The sequence below is a fragment of the Salmo salar genome, chromosome 05 (genome assembly GCF_965601325.2).
Source record: "Salmo salar chromosome 05, fSalSal1, whole genome shotgun sequence".
NCBI classification, from domain to species: domain Eukaryota; kingdom Metazoa; phylum Chordata; class Actinopteri; order Salmoniformes; family Salmonidae; genus Salmo; species Salmo salar.
In genome coordinates this window covers 79,547,501-79,573,796 of record NC_138295.1, presented here as the reverse complement: position 1 = coordinate 79,573,796, position 26,296 = coordinate 79,547,501, and the positions used below count along the sequence as shown (strand labels likewise).

General features: G+C 46.4%; 2 protein-coding genes across 9 annotated transcripts in view; one reads left to right on the top strand and one right to left on the bottom strand.

The window, feature by feature from the left end:
• virma (vir like m6A methyltransferase associated) overlaps positions 1–18,743 on the bottom strand; it is a 28,875-nt gene extending 10,132 nt beyond the window's left edge. For 4 of the 5 annotated variants that reach the window (XM_082975616.1, XM_082975617.1, XM_082975618.1 and 1 more), the window contains exons 1-15: positions 18,639–18,743; positions 17,848–17,960; positions 13,977–14,063; positions 12,808–12,856; positions 12,535–12,697; positions 12,306–12,425; positions 11,863–12,108; positions 9,943–10,664; positions 9,668–9,805; positions 9,257–9,483; positions 8,355–9,037; positions 5,799–5,881; positions 1,974–2,456; positions 1,732–1,887; positions 1,306–1,541 (exon numbers count right to left, since the gene is read on the bottom strand). In XM_082975616.1, the coding sequence (XP_082831742.1) occupies positions 1,306–1,541; positions 1,732–1,887; positions 1,974–2,456; positions 5,799–5,881; positions 8,355–9,037; positions 9,257–9,483; positions 9,668–9,805; positions 9,943–10,664; positions 11,863–12,108; positions 12,306–12,425; positions 12,535–12,697; positions 12,808–12,856; positions 13,977–14,063; positions 17,848–17,960; positions 18,639–18,701 (3,569 nt within the window). In that variant the 5' untranslated portion in view covers positions 18,702–18,743. The remainder of the gene's footprint in view (positions 1–1,305; positions 1,542–1,731; positions 1,888–1,973; positions 2,457–5,798; positions 5,882–8,354; positions 9,038–9,256; positions 9,484–9,667; positions 9,806–9,942; positions 10,665–11,862; positions 12,109–12,305; positions 12,426–12,534; positions 12,698–12,807; positions 12,857–13,976; positions 14,064–17,847; positions 17,961–18,638) is intronic. The other variant, XM_082975620.1, reaches the window with a different exon arrangement.
• An 890-nt stretch (positions 18,744–19,633) lies between these two features.
• The window catches only part of esrp1 (epithelial splicing regulatory protein 1), a 63,138-nt gene continuing 56,475 nt past the window's right edge, over positions 19,634–26,296 (top strand). For all 4 annotated transcript variants that reach the window (XM_045719010.2, XM_045719013.2, XM_045719009.2 and 1 more), the window contains exons 1-9: positions 19,634–20,000; positions 20,215–20,343; positions 21,240–21,356; positions 22,036–22,147; positions 23,177–23,338; positions 23,437–23,491; positions 23,642–23,752; positions 23,869–24,001; positions 26,228–26,296. The exon at positions 26,228–26,296 is cut by the window's right edge and continues 294 nt beyond it. In XM_045719010.2, the coding sequence (XP_045574966.1) occupies positions 19,869–20,000; positions 20,215–20,343; positions 21,240–21,356; positions 22,036–22,147; positions 23,177–23,338; positions 23,437–23,491; positions 23,642–23,752; positions 23,869–24,001; positions 26,228–26,296 (1,020 nt within the window). In that variant the 5' untranslated portion in view covers positions 19,634–19,868. The remainder of the gene's footprint in view (positions 20,001–20,214; positions 20,344–21,239; positions 21,357–22,035; positions 22,148–23,176; positions 23,339–23,436; positions 23,492–23,641; positions 23,753–23,868; positions 24,002–26,227) is intronic.

Here is a 26,296-nt window from a genome sequence, read left to right as displayed (position 1 = left end):
AAATCAAAAACACAACCACGCATACCGAAATCAAAAACACAACCACACATACCGAAATCAAAAACACAACCACGCATACCGAAATCAAAAACACAACCACACATACCGAAATCAAAAACACAACCACGCATACCGAAATCAAAAACGCAACCACACATACCGAAATCAAAAACGCAACCACACATACCGAAATCAAAAACGCAACCGCACATACCGAAATCAAAAACGCAACCGCACATACCGAAATCAAAAACGCAACCACACATACCGAAATCAAAAACGCAACCACACATACCGAAATCAAAAACGCAACCGCACATACCGAAATCAAAAACGCAACCACACATACCGAAATCAAAAACACAACCACACATACCGAAATCAAAAACGCAACCGCACATACCGAAATCAAAAACACAACCACGCATACCGAAATCAAAAACGCAACCACGCATACCGAAATCAAAAACACAACCGCACATACCGAAATCAAAAACGCAACCACGCATACCGAAATCAAAAACACAACCGCGCATACCGAAATCAAAAACACAACCGCACATACCGAAATCAAAAACACAACCGCACATACCGAAATCAAAAACACAACCGCACATACCGAAATCAAAAACACAACCGCACATACCGAAATCAAAAACGCAACCGCACATACCGAAATCAAAAACGCAACCGCGCATACCGAAATCAAAAACGCAACCGCGCATACCGAAATCAAAAACACAACCGCACATACCGAAATCAAAAACACAACCGCACATACCGAAATCAAAAACACAACCGCACATACCGAAATCAAAAACGCAACCGCACATACCGAAATCAAAAACACAACCGCACATACCGAAATCAAAAACGCAACCGCACATACCGAAATCAAAAACACAACCGCACATACCGAAATCAAAAACACAACCGCACATACCGAAATCAAAAACACAACCGCACATACCGAAATCAAAAACACAACCGCACATACCGAAATCAAAAACGCAACCGCACATACCGAAATCAAAAACGCAACCAAGCATACCGAAATCAAAAACACAACCGCACATACCGAAATCAAAAACACAACCGCACATACCGAAATCAAAAACACAACCGCACATACCGAAATCAAAAACACAACCGCACATACCGAAATCAAAAACAAAAACATCAGAGAAGGTATCATGGTGGTTCTAATTTGGACGTGAAATAATATACAAGGCCAATTAGGGATTTATTTGGCTTGCCATCTTAGTACAAGAGGTGCATAAGGGTGTGTGTTTGCGACTGTCTTACGGCTGTAGTTCCCCCAGCAGGAACTCCAGCAGGGTCTTCATGATGAGGGTCGCGGTGGGAGAGGAGAGGTCAGCCAGCTGGACACACACACGTCGCAGCATGGCCAGCAGCGGAGGACAGCTAGTTCCACACACACACCCGAGGGCATCTGCAAACACACCCCACTGCACCCGCAGGTGCATGCTCCACAACTTCCTGGTGTTCAACGCTACAGCCACGTCCTGGACAGAGATTACCTGGAGGGGGACCGGCACAACACACAACTAGAAATCTGTTTCCCTTCGGTTTGGATGTTTCCAACATGAAAGTCCTACTGCTTTCAATCCTCATGCATTGATTAGTTTGTTAAGTGTCAATCCGACGACCTCCAGACTGTTGCTGATGATGGCTGTAGCAACATGAGAAGCAGCAGGCGTGTGTGTGTACCTGCGTGCTCTGCATGGGCAGGGGGAGTGGTAGCAGTTCAGACAGCAGGGTGAGGCCAGAGAAGAGTCCTTCTGGTGCTTTCAGTAGAGAGCCCAACACCTCCTTCAGCATCAGAGACCATGTGTTACTGAGCAGAGTCTCCTCTGTGTGGGTCATCTACAGGGGAAATGATACCCAATTTATTACACGCAACACACACACACAACATTATGTTAAAGGTCAATCAGAAAAGAGCTCTCTACCTGTTCACTGACTCCCTGTGTGAAGGTGAGCAGCACATCTACGATGAGGGCCTGAACCTTGGTCTCCTCCCAGTCTAGACGTCCAGAGGACGGGGCTGAACACACCACCATGTGTAGCGTCACCAACGTGCTCGCCACACGCGTGTCCCTGAACTGGAAGGCCCCGCTGCGCAGCAGCTCTGTCAGCATGGTCCGCAGCAGCCTTAGCGTGTTAGCGCACACGCCAAGGATCATACAGCGCTGTGGGGTGGGTCCCATGTGTCCGTGCACACGCCAGGCAGGCAGCAGCACGCTACACAGCTTCTGGAGCACACAAACACACGTGTCCAAGCCCTCCCCAGAAAACAACTGCACCCCCGCTAGACTCCACTTCAGATCTCTCTGCTGAGCCTCTACGGCGGGAGGGGGACAGGCGATCTGGCAGAGGACCCTCAGAGCAGACATCAGTCCACTTCCCTCTAGAGTCAACACGTTCTGGACGTTCTACAGGGACACACACGGGACAGACAGGACAGAATGGGTTTTCTGTTAGTAATATGACCAATAATACACATGTACATACACTAAGTATTTTATTTACATCAGCCACACAGTGCATGCGGAAAGTATTCAGACCCCTTGACTTTTTCCACATTGTTACTTTACAGCCTTAATCTAAAATTGATTAAATTGTTTTTCCCCCTCATCAATCTATGCACAATATGCCATAATGACAAAGCAAAAACACCTGTATTTTTTTTTTAACATTGCAAATGTATAAAAAAAAGTACAAAAAACTGAAAACAAATCACATAAGTATTCAGACCCTTTTTTCAATACTTTTGTGGAAGCACCTTTTGCAGAGATTACAGCCTCAAGTCTTCTTGGGTATGACACTACAAGCTTGGCACACCTGTATTTGGGGAGTTTCTCCCATTCTTCTCTGCAGATCCTCTCAAGCTCTGTCAGGTTGAATTGGGAGCGTCGTTGCACAGCTATTTTTAGGTCTCTCCAGACATGTTCGATCGGGCTCAATTCCGGGCTCTGCTGGGCCACTCAAGGACATTCAGAGACTTGTCCCGAAGCCATTCCTGTGTTGTCTTGGCTATATGCTTAGAGTCGTTGTCCTGTTGGAAGGTGAACCTTCTCCCCAGTCTGTGGTCCTGAGCGCTCTGGAGCAGGTTTTTATCAAGGATCTCTCTGTACTTTGCTCTGTTCATCTTTCCCTCGATCCTGACTAGTCTCCCAGTCCCTGCAGCTGAAAAACATCCCCACAGCATGATGCTGCCACCACCATGCTTCACAGTAGAGATGGTGCCAGATTTCCTCCAGACTTGACACTTGGCATTCAGGCCAAATAGTTCAATCTAGAGCAGAGAATCTTGTTTCTCATGGTCTGAGAGTCTTTAGGTGCCTTTTGGCAAACTACAAGCGGGCTGTCATGTGCCTTTTACTGAGGAGTGGCTTCCGTCTGGCCATTCTACCATAAAGAACTGATTGGTAGAGTGCTGCAGAGATGGTTGTTCTTCTGGAAGGTTCTCCCATTTCCACAGAGGAACTCTGGAGCTCTATCAGAGTGACCATCGGGTTCCTGGTCAACTCCCTGACCAAGGCCCTTCTTCCCCGATTGCTCAGCTTGGCCGGGAGGCTCTAGGAAAGTCTTGGTGGTTCCAAACTTCTTCCATTTAAGAATGATGGAGGCCACTGTGTTCTTGGGGACCTGCAATGCTGCAGAAATGTTTTGGTACCCTTCCCCAGAGCTGAGCCTCGACGCAATCCTGTCTTGGAGCTCTACAGACAGTTCCTTCGACCTCATGGCTTGGTTTTTGCTCTGACATGCACTGTCAACTGTGGGACCTTATATAGACAGGTGTGTGCCTTTTCAAATCATGTCCAATCAATAGAATTTACCACAGGTGAACTCCAATCAAGTTGTAGAAACATCTCAAGGATGATCAATGGAAACAGGATGAATAAGAAGGTAACGTACATTATTTTTTTTTTAATTCAAGGGGTCTGAATACTTTCCCAAGACGCGCGCGCACGCTCTCCCTCCCTACAAGACCTGGGTCAGCCACTGTCACAACTATTTGCACTGTCACAACTATTTGCATGTACCGCAGGGCAGCTCTCTAAGCACTCTACTGTTTTCTTTTTTTACCAATGACCTGCCACTGGCATTACACAAAGCATGTGTGTCCATGTACGCTGATGATTAAACCGTATACGCATCAGCAACCACAGCTAATGAAGTCACTGAATCCCTTAACAAAGAGTTGCAGTCTGTTTTGGAGTGGGTGGCCAGTAATAAACTGGTCCTGAACATCTCTAAAACTAAGAGCATTGTATTTGGTACAAGTCATTCCCTAAGTTCTAGACCTCAGCTGAATCTGGTAATGAATGGTGTGGCTGTTGAACAAGTTGAGGAGACTAAATTACTTGGTGTTACCTTAAGATTGTAAACTGTCATGGTCAAAAGAAAGATGCTTTTTTGACACCACATTCCACAGGCTCTAGTTGTATCTTATCTTGATTATTGTCCAGTCATATGGTCAAGTGCTGCAAAGAAAGACCTAGTTAAGCTGCATCTGGCCCAGAACAGAGCAGCACGTCTTGCTCTTCATTGTAATCAGAGGTCTAACATTAACACTATGCATGAAAGTCTCTCTTGGCTAAGAGTTGAGGAAACACTGACTGCCACTTGTTTTCATAAGAAACAATGTGTTGGAAATTCAAAATTCTTTGCATAGTCAACTTACACAAAGCACTGACACATACACACACACATACACCCCCCACCAGACATGCCACGAGGGGTCTTTTCACAGTCCCCAGGTCCAAAACAAATTCAAGGAAGTGTCCAGTATTATACAGAGCCATGACTGCATAGAACTCCCTTCCATCTTATATAGCACAAGTGAACCGCAAAGCTGGTTTAAAAAACAAATAAAGCAACACCTCATGGCACAAGGCCTCTCCCCCATGTGACCTACTTGTTGTGTATATGTACTGACATGTATGTGTAACCGCTCGATGGGCGCACACACACACACACACACACACACACACACACACACACATTAATGTTTTTAAATAGTCAAGTCTTTAGTCTCAAATGTCTTTTTTGTTATGTGTCGTACCCCAGTCGGAACCCCAGTCAGACCCCAGTCGGGACCCCAGTCAGACCCCAGTAAGACCCCAGTAAGACCCCAGTCGGAACCCCAGTAAGACCCCAGTCGGAACCCCAGTAAGACCCCAGTCGGAACCCCAGTCGGAACCCCAGTCGGGACCCCAGTCAGACCCCAGTAAGACCCCAGTAAGACCCCAGTCGGAACCCCAGTCGGAACCCCAGTAAGACCCCAGTCGGAACCCCAGTCAGACCCCAGTCGGGACCCCAGTCAGACCCCAGTTGGGACCCCAGTAAGACCCCAGTCGGAACCCCAGTCAGACCCCAGTCGGGACCCCAGTCGGGACCCCAGTCAGACCCCATTCGGGACCCCAGTCAGACCCCAGTCGGAACCCGAGTCAGACCCCAGTCGGAACCCCAGTCGGAACCCCAGTAAGACCCCAGTCGGACCCCAGTGAGACTAGCTGTCGCCATAGTTAAATAACGTTTATTGAAAAAGTATGGATTTCAGCTAACAAAGAAAGGAACGCAACTACAGAAGACAAACACAGGTACAAGTTAAGCGCTTCATAACTTTTTTAAATGTATTTAAGTATCGTGCGTGCGTGCGTGCGTGTGTAGGGAGCTGAAGGCCTGCAGCCAAGTCATCATTATGAAGGATTAAACAAACAGCAACAACAGGTTATCAGTCCTTGGGGACATGTAGTGTAACAGCTCACCTGTTTGATGTAGTCTATGAGGCTGGGGATGCTCCCCATCTCTAACTTCACCTTGTCCAGAGGTTCCAGCCACTGACTCAGCTCTGGAACACAACACCAACACTGAGAGGATCACTTAGTGTTGCAGTTCACCTTGCAAGGAATTCTGAATAGTAGTTTAACACGTTTTTTGGGGGGTACTTTTCTCCCCAATTTCGTAATATCCAATTGATAGTAACAGTCTTGTCCCATCGCTGCAACTCCCCTGCGGACTCGGGAGAGGCGAAGGTTGAGAGCCATGTGTCCTCCGAAACACGACCCGCCAAGCCGCACTGTTTCTTGAAACACAGCTCGCTTAACCCGGAAGCCAGCCGCACCAACATGTTGGAGGAAACACCGTCCAGCTGGCGACCGAAGTCAGCTTGCAGGCGCCCGAAGTCAGCTTGCAGGCGCCCGGCCCGCCACAAGGAGTCGCTAGAGCGCGATAGGACAAGGAAATCCCATCCGGCCAAACCCTTCCCTAACCCGGACGACGCTGGGCCAATTGTGCGTCGCCTCATGGGTCTCCCAGTCACGGCCGACTGGGACACAACCTGGGATGGAATCCGTCGATGCAGTGCCATAGACCGCTGCGCCACTCGGGAGGCCTTCAACACATTTCTAAGTGGTTATGGGTAGGGCTATGTCATTACAATGATAGAGTTGGGTGTAGAAGTATTTTTAAGATGAAGGTTTAGGGACTACCAGTTCACCCACTGTTGATAAGGTTGTTTTGGCGTTATAGGTCAGAGGTTAGGGGTTAAGGTTGGATACCAGAAAATGAAGGAAAGCCGCACACTCTAAGAGCTCAGATGCAAAAATTTCATCACCAACGTTTCGACAGCGAAGCTGTCTTCATCAGGGTATCATCAAACACTGCGAGATGAGTCATTTATAAAGTGTCAAGAGACACACAGGTGTTTGTAATCATGGCCAAGTATGGCCTAATATCATTGGTTAACTCAAATATTAAAAAAATGGCATACAAAGAACATACAAAAAGACAAACAAATGGATAGCATACGATCATAGCATTTGTAGTCTAAAATGTATCTAACAAACAATTACAATGGCAAAATCACAATTATCACAAGAATGGTTTAAGATAGAAGTCTATGTTGAGACCGAAGGGAGCAAGGGTCTTTAAATTAAAGATCCAGGCAGCCTCTCGTTTTAACAATAAATTATCAAGGTCACCCCCTCTCCTCGGGAGGGTGACATGTTCGATACCAATATAACGCAGAGACGAAATCGGATGGTTTGCTTCCAAAAAGTGGGCCGCAACTGGGTAAGTTAAGTTTTTGCACCTAATGGTGCTACGATGCTCTGAGATACGTACTTTTAATTCACGCTTTGTTTTACCCACATAATTTTTACCACAAGGACAAGTTATAAGATAAATAACTGCCTTAGTGGAACACGTAATAACACCTTTAATTGGGATAGATTTCCCTGTTTGGGGGTGTTTGAAGGATCTACATTTATAAGTGCCATTGCATTGAGCACAGCCATTACACTTGTAATTTCCATCCAGTATGGGCGCAAATAGACGTTGTTCAGGAATATCTTGGGGTGGTAAATCAGAGTGTACCAATGGCTCAGAGACCAATTGGTACACTCTGATTTACCACCCCAAGATATTCCTGAACAACGTCTATTTGCGCCCATACTGGATGGAAATTACAAGTGTAATGGCTGTGCTCAATGCAATGGCACTTATAAATGTAGATCCTTCAAACACCCCCAAACAGGGAAATCTATCCCAATTAAAGGTGTTATTACGTGTTCCACTAAGGCAGTTATTTATCTTATAACTTGTCCTTGTGGTAAAAATTATGTGGGTAAAACAAAGCGTGAATTAAAAGTACGTATCTCAGAGCATCGTAGCACCATTAGGTGCAAAAACTTAACTTACCCAGTTGCGGCCCACTTTTTGGAAGCAAACCATCCGATTTCGTCTCTGCGTTATATTGGTATCGAACATGTCACCCTCCCGAGGAGAGGGGGTGACCTTGATAATTTATTGTTAAAACGAGAGGCTGCCTGGATCTTTAATTTAAAGACCCTTGCTCCCTTCGGTCTCAACATAGACTTCTATCTTAAACCATTCTTGTGATAATTGTGATTTTGCCATTGTAATTGTTTGTTAGATACATTTTAGACTACAAATGCTATGATCGTATGCTATCCATTTGTTTGTCTTTTTGTATGTTCTTTGTATGCCATTTTTTTAATATTTGAGTTAACCAATGATATTAGGCCATACTTGGCCATGATTACAAACACCTGTGTGTCTCTTGACACTTTATAAATGACTCATCTCGCAGTGTTTGATGATACCCTGATGAAGACAGCTTCGCTGTCGAAACGTTGGTGATTAAATTTTTGCATCTGAGCTCTTAGAGTGTGCGGCTTTCCTTTATTTTCTAGTGTTCTACTCCGCTAGCCAGCACCTCGCCTTTAAAGGTGTGCGTTTCTTTTTTCTAAGGTTGGATACCAACCTGGCGTTGTTATAGTCAGGGGTCAGGAGCTACGCACCCTGTAGTTTAGCGTTGGTGTCATCAGCCTTGGCCAGGATGAGTAGAGGAGCAGCGTGTTGTTCCATCGTACGGAGATCACTGGAGTTCTGAACCACCATCAGCACCAGCATACACGCATAGTTATAGGTCACCGCCTTCCGGGCCTTGGCCTCCCCGTGTCCGTCCTTGCTGTGGTGCTGCAGCAGCGTAACCAGACAGGAGAGGTTGTTCTCCAGGCTGAAGACGTGGGCCACAGCGCTCCTCCCAGTCTGTGTGAAGGTGATGAGGTAGAGGGCATGGAGCATGCTCAGTACCTCCGCACTGTCCCCCTCCTCTAGCCCCACCCCTCCCTCCCCGCCGGCAGTCACGTGACTCATCAGCTCAGACACGCTCTGGAGGGCATGCAGCGCCTGCATCAGCCACACCCCCAAACCCTCTTCACCCAATCCGGGGCCCGAGAACCCGCCGTCGCCCCCAGTGACCATAGGCTCCTCTCCCTCAACCTCGGCGACGGTTGCTAGGAGGCGGAGCAGCAGGTTGGTAGGCGTGGGCTGGGCCAGCATGAAAAGCAGTCCTGATTGGGTGAGAGACAGAAAGTGCAGGACTTCCCTGACGGCGTGAGTGACACCTGTATGCCCCGCCGCCACCGCTGCTGACAACGCCACCGCCGAGCTCTCCAGGAAGTGACATGCATGCATGTACCTGTGGGGTGTGGGGGAGAGTTATTAGTACAAATTACTGTGTGTGTGTGAGTGAGTGAGTGAGTGAGTGAGTGAGTGAGTGAGTGAGTGAGTGAGTGAGTGAGTGAGTGAGTGAGTGAGTGAGTGAGTGAGTGAGTGAGTGAGTGAGTGAGTGAGTGAGTGAGTGAGTGTGTGTGTGTGTGTGTGTGTGTGTGTGAGTGTGAGTGTGTGTTGTACCTACCTGTACAGTGTAGGGTAGGGGTCGTCTCTCTCCTGTGGACCAGTAATACGTGCGGTTGTAGGGAAGGCCTTTCCAGGGGGCTGGACCATGGTGTGGGGGGCGGTCTCTAGAAGGTGATGTAACTCTTCTAGAACCCCAGCCAACCTATCCAGCTCAGCCTCGCTGACAGGGGAGGGGCCTAATGATGTCTCCTCCTCCATGGCTATGTCAGGCTCCTCCCCCTCATCCTGAAATATAACACTGATCATTTTTATATACTGATATACTGTAGTAATTATATGGACAGTAGAGCCTCAGTCATAGAAACCCCAGAGTTCCACACTGAACTGGGAACTGGTTATGAAATGGGAAACTTTATCAGACCCAAATGACTGTTCTTAAAACGCAGATCTCCAGTCAGTGTGTGCTTACCTGCAGAGGCTCGCTCCAGGCTGCCGCTGTCCTCTGCAGGTCAGTCATAACCTCATAGGCGTGGCCTTTCTGCAGAATGGCGTTGCCCGCGGTTACCACCCGCACGGTTTCCTCCCCCAGGAACAGCTGCACCAACCGCTGCGGGGACGGACACCACACACACACACACACACACACACACACACACACACACACACACACACACAGTTAGAAACACACGCAGCCTCTCTATTATAAGGTCTTCATGTGTACCGTATGTCTATGGCCCCTCTCACCTGGTATCCACTCCTCTCCATCTCCCCCTCCTGTAGGAAGGCCTCCACACCAGCGGGGGCACTGGTCAGAGCATCCAGAGCCCTCAGGATACACAGCTTCAACGTGGACGACACATGGTCCACCTGGAGCAGCTCTAGTAGGAGCTCCAGGGCTCCCTCGTGCAGCAGCGCAGTGAGGCCCTGTGGGCACTCGGCCAAGCAGGAAGCCAGCTTAGCTCCAGCTTTCAGCTGCCTGAGGTTTAGAGCAATGGGTTGGGTCAGAGCTATCTCCATACTAAGACCCTGGAGAGCCCATTGGACCAGAGCTCCAATAGGCTCCTCCCATTCCCCCTGTCCAATCAGAAAACCCAGCCCTCTAGCGAGCAGCCCTGATGCCTGCTCTAGGGCCGTGACCCAGCGGGAGTCACGGTCCTCTCCTATCCCAGCCAGGAGCTCTCTCATCTGGGCAACAACCTCAGCCTCTGCCCCTTCTCCACCTCCAGGCCCCTGTGGACCAACATACACAGCCCTCCTAGCCCTCTCCAGCTGGGAGTCGAAGCGGGTCTTGTAGGGAGGGGTGAAGTAGAGCAGTGGGCGTAGCTCTCTTTCGTAGGGGTCGTACTGGACTGGGGGCACAGAGGCCAGGTCTTCAGGGGTGTAGTCAATGTCAAAACTGGGCAGCTTAAAACTCCCATTGTCCAAGTCATCCTCATCACTACTGATCTGCTCATAACCATCATCACCTGGAGGAGGAGGGAGGGAGGGTGAGTGAAGGAGAAATATTGTAAAACAACAAAAACAAACACAGAAAAGAAAAGACCTCACAACACTCACATAAGTGCTAAAACATGAAGAACATGATGAAATGACAGTTCACTCAACCAAGAGTTAAGAATGAGAGAGAATCACAGCACACAGGCACAGTTAGTTTGTCATGCAAGGGGATCTGATACTACAGCAGCAACAGCCATGGCTCTAAGCCTTATGATTACAACTGGTTAGGCTGGTTGGAATGGCACTGAGCAGGGTTGGGGTTGAGGGGTCTGAGCAGGGTGTAGGGTTGAGGGGTCTGAACAGGGTGTTGGGTTAGGGTTGAGGGGTCTGAACAGGGTGTAGGGGTTGAGGGGTCTGAACAGGGTGTAGGGTTAGGGTTGAGGGGTCTGAACAGGGTGTAGGGGTTGAGGGGTCTGAACAGGGTGTAGGGTTGAGGGGTCTGAACAGGGTGTAGGGTTGAGGGGTCTGAGCAGGGTGTAGGGTTGAGGGGTCTGAGCAGGGTGTAGGGTTGAGGGGTCTGAACAGGGTGTAGGGTTGAGGGGTCTGAACAGGGTGTAGGGTTGAGGGGTCTGAACAGGGTGTAGGGTTGAGGGGTCTGAGCAGGGTGTAGGGTTGAGGGGTCTGAACAGGGTGTAGGGTTGAGGGGTCTGAGCAGGGTGTAGGGTTGAGGGGTCTGAACAGGGTGTAGGGTTGAGGGGTCTGAACAGGGTGTAGGGTTGAGGGGTCTGAGCAGGGTGTAGGGTTGAGGGGTCTGAGCAGGGTGTAGGGTTGAGGGGTCTGAACAGGGTGTAGGGTTGAGGGGTCTGGACAGGGTGTAGGGTTGAGGGGTCTGAACAGGGTGTAGGGTTGAGGGGTCTGAACAGGGTGTAGGGTTGAGGGGTCTGAACAGGGTGTAGGGTTGAGGGGTCTGAACAGGGTGTAGGGTTGAGTGGTCTGAACAGGGTGTAGGGTTGAGGGGTCTGAACAGGGTGTAGGGTTGAGGGGTCTGAGCAGGGTGTAGGGTTGAGGGGTCTGAACAGGGTGTAGGGTTGAGGGGTCTGAGCAGGGTGTAGGGTTGAGGGGTCTGAACAGGGTGTAGGGTTAGGGTTGAGGGGTCTGAGCAGGGTGTAGGGTTGAGGGGTCTGAGCAGCATGCCAGAGCACACACACACTGTCTGAGCCCCCCTACCTTCCTCCATCTCTTCCTCCTCCTCACCCTCATCCTCCTCCTCTTCCTCCTCCTCATCCTCAGGGGCGCTACACTCCGTCCGTGCATCGTCCTCTTCTTCCGGCTCTTCCTCCTCTTCCTCCTCCCCCTCTTCCTCAGGCTCGGCGTCTGAGTAGGGTTCGTCTGCAGGCAGTGAGCTGCGCTCAGGTGAGACGGGCTCCAGGTAGTCCTCCCCTCTTTCAGTCGGCTCCGCCTTGGCCACTCCAACTGAGACAGTCACCATGGACACCACAGTCGGTTATCACGGCAACCAAAGAGGGCATCAGGTATACACGGATACAAGCTGGCACAAATACATGGAAACGTTTCTTTTGGCAAGGTTAGCTAGTTGAATATACAGTATGAAATCTGTCCCTGTGAGATGAACATAGAGACGCAGAGAAGTGTGTGTGTGTGTGTGTTACCGGTCACTGGGACCGGCTCCTCATCATCATCATCTGGTGGGGGCGGTCCAGGAGGGGTGCGGGGGCCTCTGGGTGCTGGTCTGGGAGGACTGCCATTATGCTGCTCCTCCTTATCCCACTCTGAGACACACATAGTTTAGTCCACCTTGTGTTTTCCTTTTTGCCATGGAAAATATGATAGTATTGTGATAGTGGTATCCTGGCAACCCTAGTATGAGTCTTTACCCACCTTGTTTGATGATCCTCTTGAGGCCAGTCTGTTGTTGGGGGGGTGGGGGAGGGGGAGGTGGGGGAGAGTCCCGGTCGTGACCATGTGACCTTTCTGCTGTACCGTACACCGCCACCGTCAGACTGGTGTACCATCCACGCAGCACCAGACCATCTGTGTTCACCTACACAACACACACACACACCATTACAAACACACAGCGACACACACAACACCATTCACCTGTAGAGAGAACAGTGACCTTCTACAGAGAGAGGGGGGAGGAGTCTTTACCTTTCCATTGGGCCTGAAAACGATGGACTTGTTTTCGTCATATTCAAAACTGTAAGGACGAGCCAGCGAGAGAAAGAGAGACAGAATTATTACATTTCCATTAGTAGTGGAGCAGGCTACAGTAGAGGGGCTGATGTACTGCAAGTTCAGGTGCAGCAACAGGGCTAAGTTTCTGGCGACCCGTCTCAGAGTGAACAAGGACTAAGACAGTCGTCACAGATCGGTCTCTGCCCTGACAGGTTCTACAGGTGAGACTTGAGCTCTCAAATACTTTTATAGACACATTCTGGGAAGTGAAAAAAAGGGAGGGGCGGGAGAGAGAAATAGACAGATACTGGGAGGGCAGGAGCGACAGAGAGACAGAGGAAGAGGTAGAGAGAGAGGGATACAGACAGAGAGAAACAGAGGAAGAGAGAGATACAGACAGAGAGAGGAAGGGGTAGAGAGAGAGGGATACAGACAGAGAGAGAGAGATAGAGAGAGAGGAATACAGACAGAGAGAGAGAGAGATAGAGAGAGAGGAATACAGACAGAGAGAGAGAGATGGAGAGAGGGATACAGACAGAGAGAGAGAGATGGAGAGAGGGATACAGACAGAGAGAGAGAGATGGAGAGAGAGGGATACAGACAGAGAGAGAGAGATGGAGAAAGAGGGATACAGACAGCAAGAGAGAGGTAGAGAAAGAAGGATACAGACACAGAGAGAGGTAGAGAAAGAGGGATACAGACAGAGAGAGACAGAAGTAGAGAGAGAGGGATACAGACAGAGAGAGAGGTAGAGAAAGAGGGATACAGACAGAGGGATACAGACAGAGGAAGAGGTAGAGAGAGAGGGATACAGACAGAGGAAGCGGTAGAGAGAAAGGGATACAGAGAGAGACAGAAGTAGAGAGAGAGAGATACAGACAGAGAGAGACAGAGGTAGAGAAAGAGGGATACAGACAGAGAGAGAGGTAGAGAAAGAGGGATACAGACAGAGAGAGAGGTAGAGAAAGAGGGATACAGACAGAGAGTAGTAGAGGTATATTCGAGAACCACTCTTTGGAAACAAGTGCTTTAAATTAATACTTTTAAGTGCTATCCTCTGGGTCCACATTGTACATTTCTGTTGTATATGTATTTTACACAAATACATTCAATTCAAATAGAATGTACAAAGTGTTACTGACCTTCCCAGTCTGTGGAAGCAGGCGCTGCTGGGTTTAGTGAGGTTGTTGAAGAAAAGCTCCAGCTGGAAGGAATGAGGCGATGTCTCCCTGGAAACACAGACAGGAACAGGATATGACATCACCACTCAGCCCCCCTTTCAGCCACATGAGAGATCCCATCTGTCCGGTTACGATTACCTCGATTACCTCACAAATCACCCAACTACCCCGGTGAGAATGAGGCCAAACTGAACATTACAGCTCTGGGGCCTCATTTATCAATATTGCGTAGAAACTTCTATAAAATACTTCTTACGAACGGAATTTAGAATGTTGGTACACATTGATAAATCACACTTTTTCTACCAATCCTACGAGCTTCATGCGTACACCGGTAGGAGATAATCGTTGATAAATACCAAATGTTCTCAGCCTCAGTGCTCGTGCACGACCTTGGCTATTTGCATTTTGAAACGCCCCCAATTAATCATACATGGTCAAAATCATCCCTTTAAAGCCCGTGGGGAATATACCACACCATACCAGGACATACAATGTTGCAACCAAAGAAAGCTAAGAAAATAGGAGGTGCTGGTATCAGAGACTGAGTACAACCAAAAGGTTTTATTTGTCTCTCAGTTGTGGCTTGACCAGTAAAACCATTAAGACAATGAGTTGCTTTAGCAATGGCAAATCTATTTCAAATGAGTAGACAACAGTCAGGAATAAGCCATCCATCCTCAACAGCTCCTTCCTGTAGGCGTATAGGCCTTCATTGGCCACCACATTCAGCAGTGTCTTCTGTCCATCACATAAATGATCACCTGCACATTAAGGGGAAGCCTTTTCTGTTCACATAGTTCAACTCGTTTTGGGATGGTGCTTTTATGGCTATGTGGGTGCCGTCTATTGCTCCATTCGTATTTGGGAACCCATTGATGGCAAAGAAACCCCTCTTGACTTCAGCCTGTTGGGTGACGGTGTAAGGAAATTGTACGTTACAGTTTGATTGCATCCAAAACACTGTCTCATCGAAGCTGTGAGATGCCAATCGGCAAGCTCCTGATGCCAAAAACCTGAGGGTGGACAGCACTTGGATGTGCACCGGAATGGCATGCGGTTGCCATTTTAAAGTAAGTCTTAAGTCCTCACAAAAATCCTAAAAGATTGGCTAATCAGATATAATTTCCCAAAACCAATCGGTACTTTCTGAGCAAGATCATACTACACTGTTGGAGCAACGAACACAAGCATTTCACTACACCTGCAGTAACATCTGTTAAATGTGTAAAATTTGATCAACCTCTCATTTCATTTCCCATTATCTCAAGTCTTTTATCATATTTCAACAATGGTTTCACTTTCACACGTGCCTCTAACTTTGGGATCCCGAGTGGCGCAGCGGTCTAAGGCACTGCATCTCAGAGCAAGAGGCATCACTACAGTCCCTGGTTCGAATCCAGGCTGTATCACATCCTGCCGTGATTGGGCATCCCATAGGGTGGCGCACAATTGGCCCAGCATCGTCTGGGTTTGGCCGGGGTAGGCCGCTATTGTAAATAATGATTTGTCTTAACTGACTTGCCTAGTTAAATAAAGGTTAAACTAAAAAATTAACAAATGACAGTACTTTATGTGAATGATTATAGTAACAAATGCACTGGTGGTGAAATGATATGCCTGTCAAGATATATTGCATAAATTCACAATGGAAATACAATGACATGGAAAAATGATTGAATTATTACTCCATCACAATTTCAGACATTTTCAACATATACACTGCTCAAAAAAATAAAGGGAACACTAAAATAACACATCCTAGATCTGAATGAATGAAATAATCTTATTAAATACTTTTTTCTTTACATAGTTGAATGTGCGGACAACAAAATCACACAAAAATAATCAATGGAAATCCAATTTATCAACCCATGGAGGTCTGGATTTGGAGTCACACTCAAAATTAAAGTGGAAAACCACACTACAGGCTGATCCAACTTTGATGTAATGTCCTTAAAACAAGTCAAAATGAGGCTCAGTAGTGCGTGTGGCCTCCACGTGCATGTATGACCTCCCTACAACGCCTGGGCATGCTCCTGATGAGGTGGCGGATGGTCTCCTGAGGGATCTCCTCCCAGACCTAGACTAAAGCATCCGCCAACTCCTGGACAGTCTGTGGTGCAACGTGGCGTTGGTGGATGGAGCGAGACATGATGTCCCAGATGTGCTCAATTGGATTCAGGTCTGGGGAACGGGCGGACCAGTCCATAGCATCAATGCCTTCCTCTTGCAGGAACTGCTGACACACTCCAGCCACATGAGGTCTAGCATTGTCTTGCATTAGGAGGAACCCAGGGCCAACCGCACCAGCATAAGGTCTCACAAGGGGTCTGAGGATCTCATCTCGGTACCTAATGGCAGTCAGGCTACCTCTGGCGAGCACATGGAGGGCTGTGCGGCCCCCCAAAGAAATGCCACCCCACACCATGACTGACCCACCGCCAAACCGGTCATGCTGGAGGATGTTGCAGGCAGCAGAACGTTCTCCACGGCGTCTCCAGACTCTGTCACGTCTGTCACATGTGCTCAGTGTGAACCTGCTTTCATCTGTGAAGAGCACAGGGCGCCAGTGGCGAATTTGCTAATCTTGGTGTTCTCTGGCAAATGCCAAACGTCCTGCACGGTGTTGGGCTGTAAGCACAACCCCCACCTGTGGACGTCGGGCCCTTATGGAGTCTGTTTCTGACCGTTTGAGCAGACACATGCACATTTGTGGCCTGCTGGAGGTCATTTTGCAGGGCTCTGGCAGTGCTCCTCCTGCTCCTCCTTGCACAAAGGCGGAGGTAGGGGTCCTGCTGCTGGGTTGTTGCCCTCCTACGGCCTCCTCCACGTCTCCTGATGTACTGGCCTGGTCTCCTGGTAGCGCCTCCATGCTCTGGACACTACGCTGACAGACACAGCAAACCTTCTTGCCACAGCTCGCATTGATGTGCCATCCTGGATGAGCTGCACTACCTGAGCCACTTGTGTGGGTTGTAGACTCCGTCTCATGCTACCACTAGAGTGAAAGCACCGCCAGCATTCAAACGTGACCAAAACATCAGCCAGGAAGCATAGGAACTGAGAAGTGGTCTGTGGTCACCACCTGCAGAACCACTCCTTTATTGGGGGTGTCTTGCTAATTGCCTATAATTTCCACCTGTTGTCTATTCCATTTGCACAACAGCATGTGAAATGTATTGTCAATCAGTGTTGCTTCCTAAGTGGACAGTTTGATTTCACAGAAGTGTGATTGACTTGGAGTTACATTGTGTTGTTTAAGTGTTCCCTTTATTTTTTTGAGCAGTACATTTCCCCCCATTCTACGCTTGCCAGTTCCCTTACGCCTCGATCACACCGACAGCGTCATTGTGTTTCGGTACACTAGAAGTACATTCATTTCCAACGGAATGCTGCATTTGCCTTGCAGAATTGCGCTACAGTGTGTTCTATGTGGTGCATACATTGGATTTATTGAATTTATGCATGAAATTGTATGGTTGACGGTTTGACATTAATGGTAGCAGAAGGTGAATGTTGAATTTCGTTGCACACATATCCAGATGACGCTGCGTTCCATTTTGCACAATGAGGCTGTAGGTGTGATCAAGCCATTATTCCACCACTTGGCACTGTGTGAGCACGGTCATGGCAAATGTTCATGTTGATAAATCGCACACTTTGCGTGGAAATGATCCCACGCATGGTTTACGCACATATTTGTGCCTATGCATGATTGATTGAGGCCCTTGAAGTTCCCCTCATCCCAGTCTCAGATGTCACATGCACATAGCTAGTTGTATATATTTGTTTAGCTCTCCCTTATACACCTTGAATGATGGTTTCTTACCCGAATGCCCGGTTGTCTGGCAGGCTGGTGTGTGCTTTAATTCCAGGGGGAATGACACGCACCTCTGTGATCAGGACCCCACACGGGAACCGCACCACATCCACATTGGTCAGCTAGACAGAACACATTTGAATAATTTCACTGTAAGGCCCTACCACATCCGTTGTATTCGGCGTATGTGAAAAATAAAATGTGATTAGATTTTTATTTAGACCATGAGCACAACAAAAACAGTCAGCACTTGTTTGTGCCATACAAAAACAAAAGGGACATTTACATCATTTAGCAGACGCTCTTATCCAGAGCGACTTACACAACTGTGAATTTCGTGTATTCATCTGCAGACAGTAACTAGGCTATATCTGTAAAGATGAACAGTCTTAAAACGGTCTGTGTAACGTAAACCGTGCAAGTCGCTAACTAGCAAGTAAACGTACACGTTTGCTGTGTGAGTAGCAAGCGGGTAAACAATCTGCGCACACGCCGTTGCCGACTGTCCCGTTGTCCGTTATGGCTAGCTAGTTTCGCGTATCCCTATCCCCGCTGCAACTGTAGAAGAGACCACTGAATATAAGAACCCGTAACCTACTTAAAAACGTAATACCTTGCTAGGAAACAATGCATCACACTTGGTTTGGAAGGACGATTTAGTTATTATGTATGGTGGCCACTGTGTTAGCATTAGCCTAGGGGAACGGGGGATCCGAAGCCGTAGTTAGCTAGCTAACTGGAATCTCAGAAAAGTACACTCCTGGGATAAAATAGCAAGTGGTATTAACACATTTAGCTACCTCTGCACTCTGATGTTTGAATGTATCCAGAAAAAGTAGCTCCGTTAAAGTATCCCCCGCCATGTTTTTCTGTTTTCACTTGGGGTAAACTTCCGGATCTAGCCACAACGGTTTCCGGGTTCTAAAACCCGACGGCAAGGAGTTCTGTAAAGACAGACCCCGAATCAGTTTAAACCTAATTTGTTTCTAATGAGTAAAAATACAAACTGATCTGAAATCGGTGCATAGTGGAGAGTTCATCCAATATTATTCAGGCTTCTGGCAATGGCACTCTCATAATAAGTTATACAAGATGCCGTAATAAAACAGGCAATAGCCTGACTTTGAATATTTGATATATGTATTTTACAATAGCCTAAATGAAAACAATGGATCTACATATTTTTCATCACTGTTTATTTTTAAATAGGCCTTATAAACTTTATTGTAATGGTGTCACTGATTTGCCACGATTGGCTGGTCTCAATATTTTCTCAGCAGTAGCAGAAATGCAGAAAACAACATTATGTTACATTACATTGTTTTCAATAACATTTCCCACTGCAGTCTATATGCCAAGGGTAGCATTTGGAAATACCCTATGCACTCGTCTACTCATGAATAGAGATAAAAACTAGGCAATGATCAGTTTGTATGCTAGTATATGAGATTGTTGTTCTTCTCATGTATGTTGTTCAGGTCGGGCCGGTGGGTTTGTCGCGATGCCGTGCCACGTCCCTGTTTGAAAGCACCAATAGGGACAGCACTCAGAAAGAGAAGGGGTGTATTCATTACGGAAACCGTTTACAGGTTATTAAGAACCAAACGAAAGCAAACAGAGGAAACACGAGTTTCTATTGGACAAATGCAGGTAGGTCCCTCTCCGTTTCGTCCCGTTTGCTTCCGTTTAAGAAGCGCATTGTAACAGAATCGGCGTAATGAATACGCCCCATGCAGGTAGCTACCTGGGTCACGTGGTCCGCAGCGCACACAGGTAGGTACATCACAAAAAAAGGGAACATTCAGCCATTACACTGCGATGAGGTGTGCCGGAGATTTTGCATAGATTATCAAGCAATCAAGAAGCCACTAAAAATATCTGGAGTTGCTGAGCACACCTTTGCGCATAGGTGTCTGGGTGTGGGTGGCTGGATTCTTTGGGTTCTATACTGTTCTGGAGGTGTAGCTGTAGGTTATTTTATATTACTTTGGGTGTAATTAGAGTAGTTTCCCTTTGTATTTATCTTGAAAATGACGGCTCAGGTAGACTACCTGGCGGTGTTGTTCACCACCACATCTGGTGCGAGCGGAGACCTCTTGGGTTCGGACGAGACGGAGCTCGAGCAGTTGGTGTGGCAGCTCGTGGACTTGACGAACAAAAAGGTCATCTTTAAAATATAGACGACCACCTTTCTTCTGTTTATGAGGTCTAATGACAAAACTGATCATAAGTGTGCCATAAATCGGCTACTCCATTATCCATATTAAAGTGTGTTTTTTAAGTGTACACATGCCTATAGCCTATGAAAATGTACATTTGATAATGACGTTGTTATTTTAAATGTACTGAAGTGTGTGTGTTTTCTCTCTGGTCCAGTTGGGAAAGGTGAATGAGGTGTTAATACGGCCTGAGCACTCGGACCTGGCAGAAGATTGTCTGGGGGAGAGAGAAGACAGCGAGGAGTCTGTCTCTACAGTCACAGGCTTGGAGCACGCGCTAAACCTGGTACAGACAATATCTGTTGTCTCGTGATTTTTTTATGAAATACATTTTTGACCTCATCAGATTCTGCTTTGTCATCCATTCATCCTTCACTCGAAATCAGGGGCACCGATGCATTGATTGGAGTTTTATAACAATTGATTGTTTATTTAGGCCTTGATCCTGGGATATCTAATTATGATTGGCTAATAATTAATCATCGTTTTCGATCCCTATAGATTTGATGGCATTTTACTTGACAACCTGAGGGACAGTTGTAAAAGTCCATTGAGTGATGAGGTGTGGATCTTTAGAGCTTAGTAATGCAAATGACCACCCAATTTGCATAATGAGGCTTATACAACTAGCAGCAATTAAAGTGCTTGTTCTCTGGGTGGTTATCTGAACCAAAAATATAAACCATACATAGACAAAAGACAATAGACAGACATACACACACAAACAGTGATGACATCACCCCACAAATCGTTTCCAGCCACTTGAAAGTAACAACCAGCCATTCAAGTGGGACTTTATCACAAGCATTAAGATGTAAGCCTATATTTGGATGTTTTTGTAAATATTTTGTCTTCATGGTAATACTTTCCATTAAGGTAGACTCAGTTTAAAAAGTCAGCATTAATAGGTGGTTTATTAGTGAGTAATAAACAGTTATAACTCATTGGTTGAAATTGTATACTGTGGTAAACGTTTTGGCGCTTGCTGAATAATGAGATTATAAATGGCTGCATTGTTATTCATCATCACCAGAATAATGATCACACTTTCAACCAATAAAATGTTAGTGGATTTTCAATATTACCAGTGAGTTGTTCTGTAACTGTTTATTACAGATGTATTATCTGATCTTGATTTAAAGAGTTTACATTGTAGCTGATCTCTTCCTGTGTTTTAAACAGTTCCATCTGAGATTGACCAATGAGGTGAACAGCTTGGGCACGGGCACGTCAGTGTGTGTGTGTACGGACGGGCAGCTCCACATTCGCCAGGTTCTCCACCCCGAAGCTGCGGGCAAGGTAAGGGTACAGGCTGGCAGGGCGGGGTGCACAGTTACCTCCAGCAGAAGCATTTGGTGTTCACAGAACCATAAAGAAATGTGTTTTGTCAGCTGTTCTGGCAAGATCCTGCTCTACATGATGTTGAAATGGGAGGTTGTCTTGACATATTGTCTTGGCTTTGTTTGAACATGAACGCACACACACACACACACACACACACACACACACACACACACACACACACACACACACACACACCGTTCTCCTCATCTAGTATGATATACAGACCCATGGGGAACCTAACTTTATTGACATGAGTAAATATGTAAATGAGGGTAGTAAACAGACAGCGTAGCTCCTGATACGACCCAACACCTAACAGCTGCCAATGGTAGGCTGCACATGTTCTCTTCCTCCTCTCTACTGTTCAATCAATAATAATATGGTCAGAAGGTTTTTAAAGGGGCATACTACAGTATATTTGGTCCGTGCAAGACTCAAACTCTGGTGATCCAAGCACATGCCACAGTCAGTTCCCCTGGGTTAATGTATGGGACTTTACCCACTGGGCACACACTGGTTGAATCAACGTTGTTTCCACGTCATTTCAATAGAATTACGTTGAACCAACATGGAATAGACGTTGAATTGACGTCTGTGCCCAGTGCGTAATATCTGCAGTTGTCTTCCTCTGCAGAACCTGGCACTGCCAGAATGTTTCAACTCCTTTTTTGACCTGAGGAAAGAGTTCAGGAAGCACTTCCCCTCTGCAGACACCAAGAACCTGGAGGTGCAGAAAATGGCAGAATGTATCCTTACAACTGAGAAACACAGCGATGACACTCACAGCAATGACACTCACAGCAATGACACTTACAGCTATGACACTCACAGCGATGACACTCACAGCGATGACACTCACAGCGATGACACTCACAGCGATGACACTCATAGCGATGACACTCACAGCGATGACACTCACAACGATGATACTCACAGCGATGACACTCACAGCAATGACACTCACAACAATGACACTCACAGCAATGACACTCACAACAATGACACTCATAGCAATGACACTCACAGCAATTACACTCACAGCAATGACACTCACAGCAATGACACTCACAACAATGACACTCACAGCAATGACACTCACAACAATGACACTCATAGCAATGACACTCACAGCAATGACACTCATAGCAATGACACTCATAGCAAAGACACTTGGTTCATTTTACAACCACGCACGAGCACACACACACACACACACACACACACACACACACACACACACACACACACACACACACACACACACACACACACACACACACACACACACACACACACACACACACACACACATGCACTAGCAGCATGAACCTACACTACAGAAGCAGGGTTCATGCTGCTAGTGCATGTGTGTGTGTGTGTGTGTGTGTGTGTGTGTGTGTGTGTGTGTGTGTGTGTGTGTGTGTGTGTGTGTGTGTGTGTGTGTGTGTGTGTGTGTGTGTGTGTGCTTGCACACGCGCGTGCGTGGTTGTGAGAGAGAGAGAGCACGAGAGTGTGTGTGATACTGAAGTGAACACACTCCCACGGGGGAGGTGTCTGCAGGCCTCAGGGTGTTGGCTGTGGGACTAGAGGTTTTGAAATGCAAATAGAGACACAATTGACGTGTCTCACTGTATCTCCAAGAGGAACATGCTGTGTGTTGAGCCAACAGGACCAGCCCTACACACCTACCAGGAAGCAGGACTAACACACACACACATGCACACACACCTTGCTTGTTCCTCCTGTAGTTTTCTCCTTGACCACGGTTTCATCAGCTCTCAATGTAACTGTGGAGCCAGTAGCCGTCTTGGATCCAACAGCCGTCCTGGATCCAACAGCCATCCTGGATCCAACGGCCGTGTTGTCACCGGTCACAGCAGCACTGCAGGTCCAGACCATGGCCAACATCGTCCTAGCCCTGCTATTGGAACCCTTATGTGAGTGACACACTAACTTACACAAACTCTGACTTTTCTCACAATGTTGTCGTTGTTGCTTATCTTTGACTTCTGCTCTGGTCTTCTGTTTGTTGTAGGTCACACATTCTCAAACCCAGAGAGAGTCACTGAGAAGTTTGAAAGCGGCACTTGGTAACTAGACTCGTTAAGATAGATTAGCAGTAAGGTAGATGATATGATACTATTTATTGGTGTTCTTACATAGTTGGATGGAGCAGGTGAGTGATTTGATGCTAACTGGTGTGTGTGTGTGTGTCCGTGTGCACGTGTGTGTGTGTGTAGCAGTAAGATGGAGCGTGTGTGTGACAACACAGTGATCAGAGCGAGGGGGTTGCCGTGGCAGTCATCTGACCAGGACATCGCTCGCTTCTTCAGAGGACTCAACATTGCCAAGTATGTGTGTTCAGTGTCTAGTGGTGTGTTGTCTGTTGTGTTTGACTCGTTGCTGTTATGATGGTGTGTAGTGTATTGAAATTGTTTTAATAGCTGTAATGCTGTGTGTTGTCCAGAGGTGGCGCTGCGTTGTGTCTGAACGCCCAGGGTCGGAGGAACGGAGAGGCTATGGTCCGCTTCATCAGTGAAGAGCACAGAGACATGGCCCTGCAGAGACACAAACACCACATGGGCAACAGATACATAGAGGTCGTCTGTTAATAACCTATTATCAACCTATTACTAACCCTAACCAACGGTACATAGAGGTAACCTGTTAATAACCTATTACTGACCCTAACCCTAACCAACGATACATAGAGGTAACCTGTTAATAACCTATTACTGACCCTAACCCTAACCAACGATACATAGAGGTAACCTGTTAATAACCTATTATCAACCTATTACTGACCCAACCCTAACCAACGGTACATCGAGGTAACCTGTTAATAACCTATTATCAACCTATTACTAACCCTAACCAACGGTACATAGAGGTAACCTGTTAATAACCTATTACTGACCCTAACCAATGATACAAAGAGGTAACCTGTTAATAACCTATTATCAACCTATTACTAACCCTAACCCTAACCAACGATACATAGAGGTGACCTGTTAATAACCTATTATCAACCTATTACTAACCCTAACCCTAACCAACGGTACATAGAGGTGACCTGTTAATAACCTATTACTGACCCTAACCCTAACCAACGATACATAGAGGTAACCTGTTAATAACCTATTATCAACCTATTACTAACCCTAACCCTAACCAACGATACAAAGAGGTAACCTGTTAATAACCTATTACTGACCCTAACCAACGATACAAAGAGGTAACCTGTTAATAACCTATTATCAACCTATTACTAACCCTAACCCTAACCAACGATACAAAGAGGTAACCTGTTAATAACCTATTACTGACCCTAACCCTAACCAACGATACATAGAGGTAACCTGTTAATAACCTATTATCAACCTATTACTAACCCTAACCCTAACCAACGATACATAGAGGTAACCTGTTAATAACCTATTACTGACCCTAACCCTAACCAACGATACATAGACATAACCTGTTAATAACCTATTACTGACCCTAACCCTAACCAACGATACATAGAGGTAACCTGTTAATAACCATTTATCAACCTTTTACTAACCCTAACCAACGGTACATAGAGGTGACCTGTTAATAACCTATTATCAACCTTTTACTAACCCTAACCCTAACCAACGATACATAGAGGTGACCTGTTAATAACCTATTATCAATCTATTACTGACCATAACCCTAACCAACGGTACATAGAGGTAACCTGTTAATAACCTATTATCAACCTATTACTAACCCTAACCAACGGTACATAGAGGTAACCTGTTAATAACATTTATCAACCTTTTACTAACCCTAACCCTAACCGACGATACATAGAGGTAACCTATTATCAACCTATTCCTAACCCTAACCAAAGGTACATAGAGGTAACCTGTTAATAACCTATTATCAACCTATTACTAACCCTAACCAACGGTACATAGAGGTAACCTGTTAATAACCATTTATCAACCTTTTACTAACCCTAACCAACGGTACATAGAGGTGACCTGTTAATAACCTATTATCAACCTATTACTAACCCTAACACTAACCAACGATACATAGAGGTGACCTGTTAATAACCTATTATCAACCTTTTACTAACCCTAACCCTAACCAACGATACATAGAGGTAACCTGTTAATAACCTATTACTGAGTCTAACCCTAACCAACGATACATAGAGGTGACCTGTTAATAACCTATAATCAACCTTTTACTAACCCTAACCAACGATACATAGAGGTAACCTGTTAATAACCTATTATCAACCTTTTACTAACCCTAACACTAACCAACGATACATAGAGGTGACCTGTTAATAACCTATAATCAACCTTTTACTAACCCTAACCCTAACCAACGATACATAGAGGTAACCTGTTAATAACCTATTACTGAGTCTAACCCTAACCAACGATACATAGAGGTGACCTGTTAATAACCTATAATCAACCTTTTACTAACCCTAACCAACGATACATAGAGGTAACCTGTTAATAACCTATTATCAACCTTTTACTAACCCTAACCCTAACCAACGATACATAGAGGTGACCTGTTAATAACCTATTATCAACCTTTTACTAACCCTAACCCTAACCAACGATACATAGAGGTGACCTGTTAATAACCTATTATCAACCTTTTACTAACCCTAACCCTAACCAACGATACATAGAGGTGACCTGTTAATAACCTATAATCAACCTTTTACTAACTCTATCTATGGTCTTGCTCAGATACTAACAACATCAATAAATAAGTGAACGTAACCTGGAGCCCAACGAGCAGGAGTTAATGCCATGTCTTGTCTGCTGCAGGTGTACAAGGCAACAGGAGAGGACTTCCTTAAGATAGCAGGCGGTACCTCCAGTGAGGTGGCGTTGTTC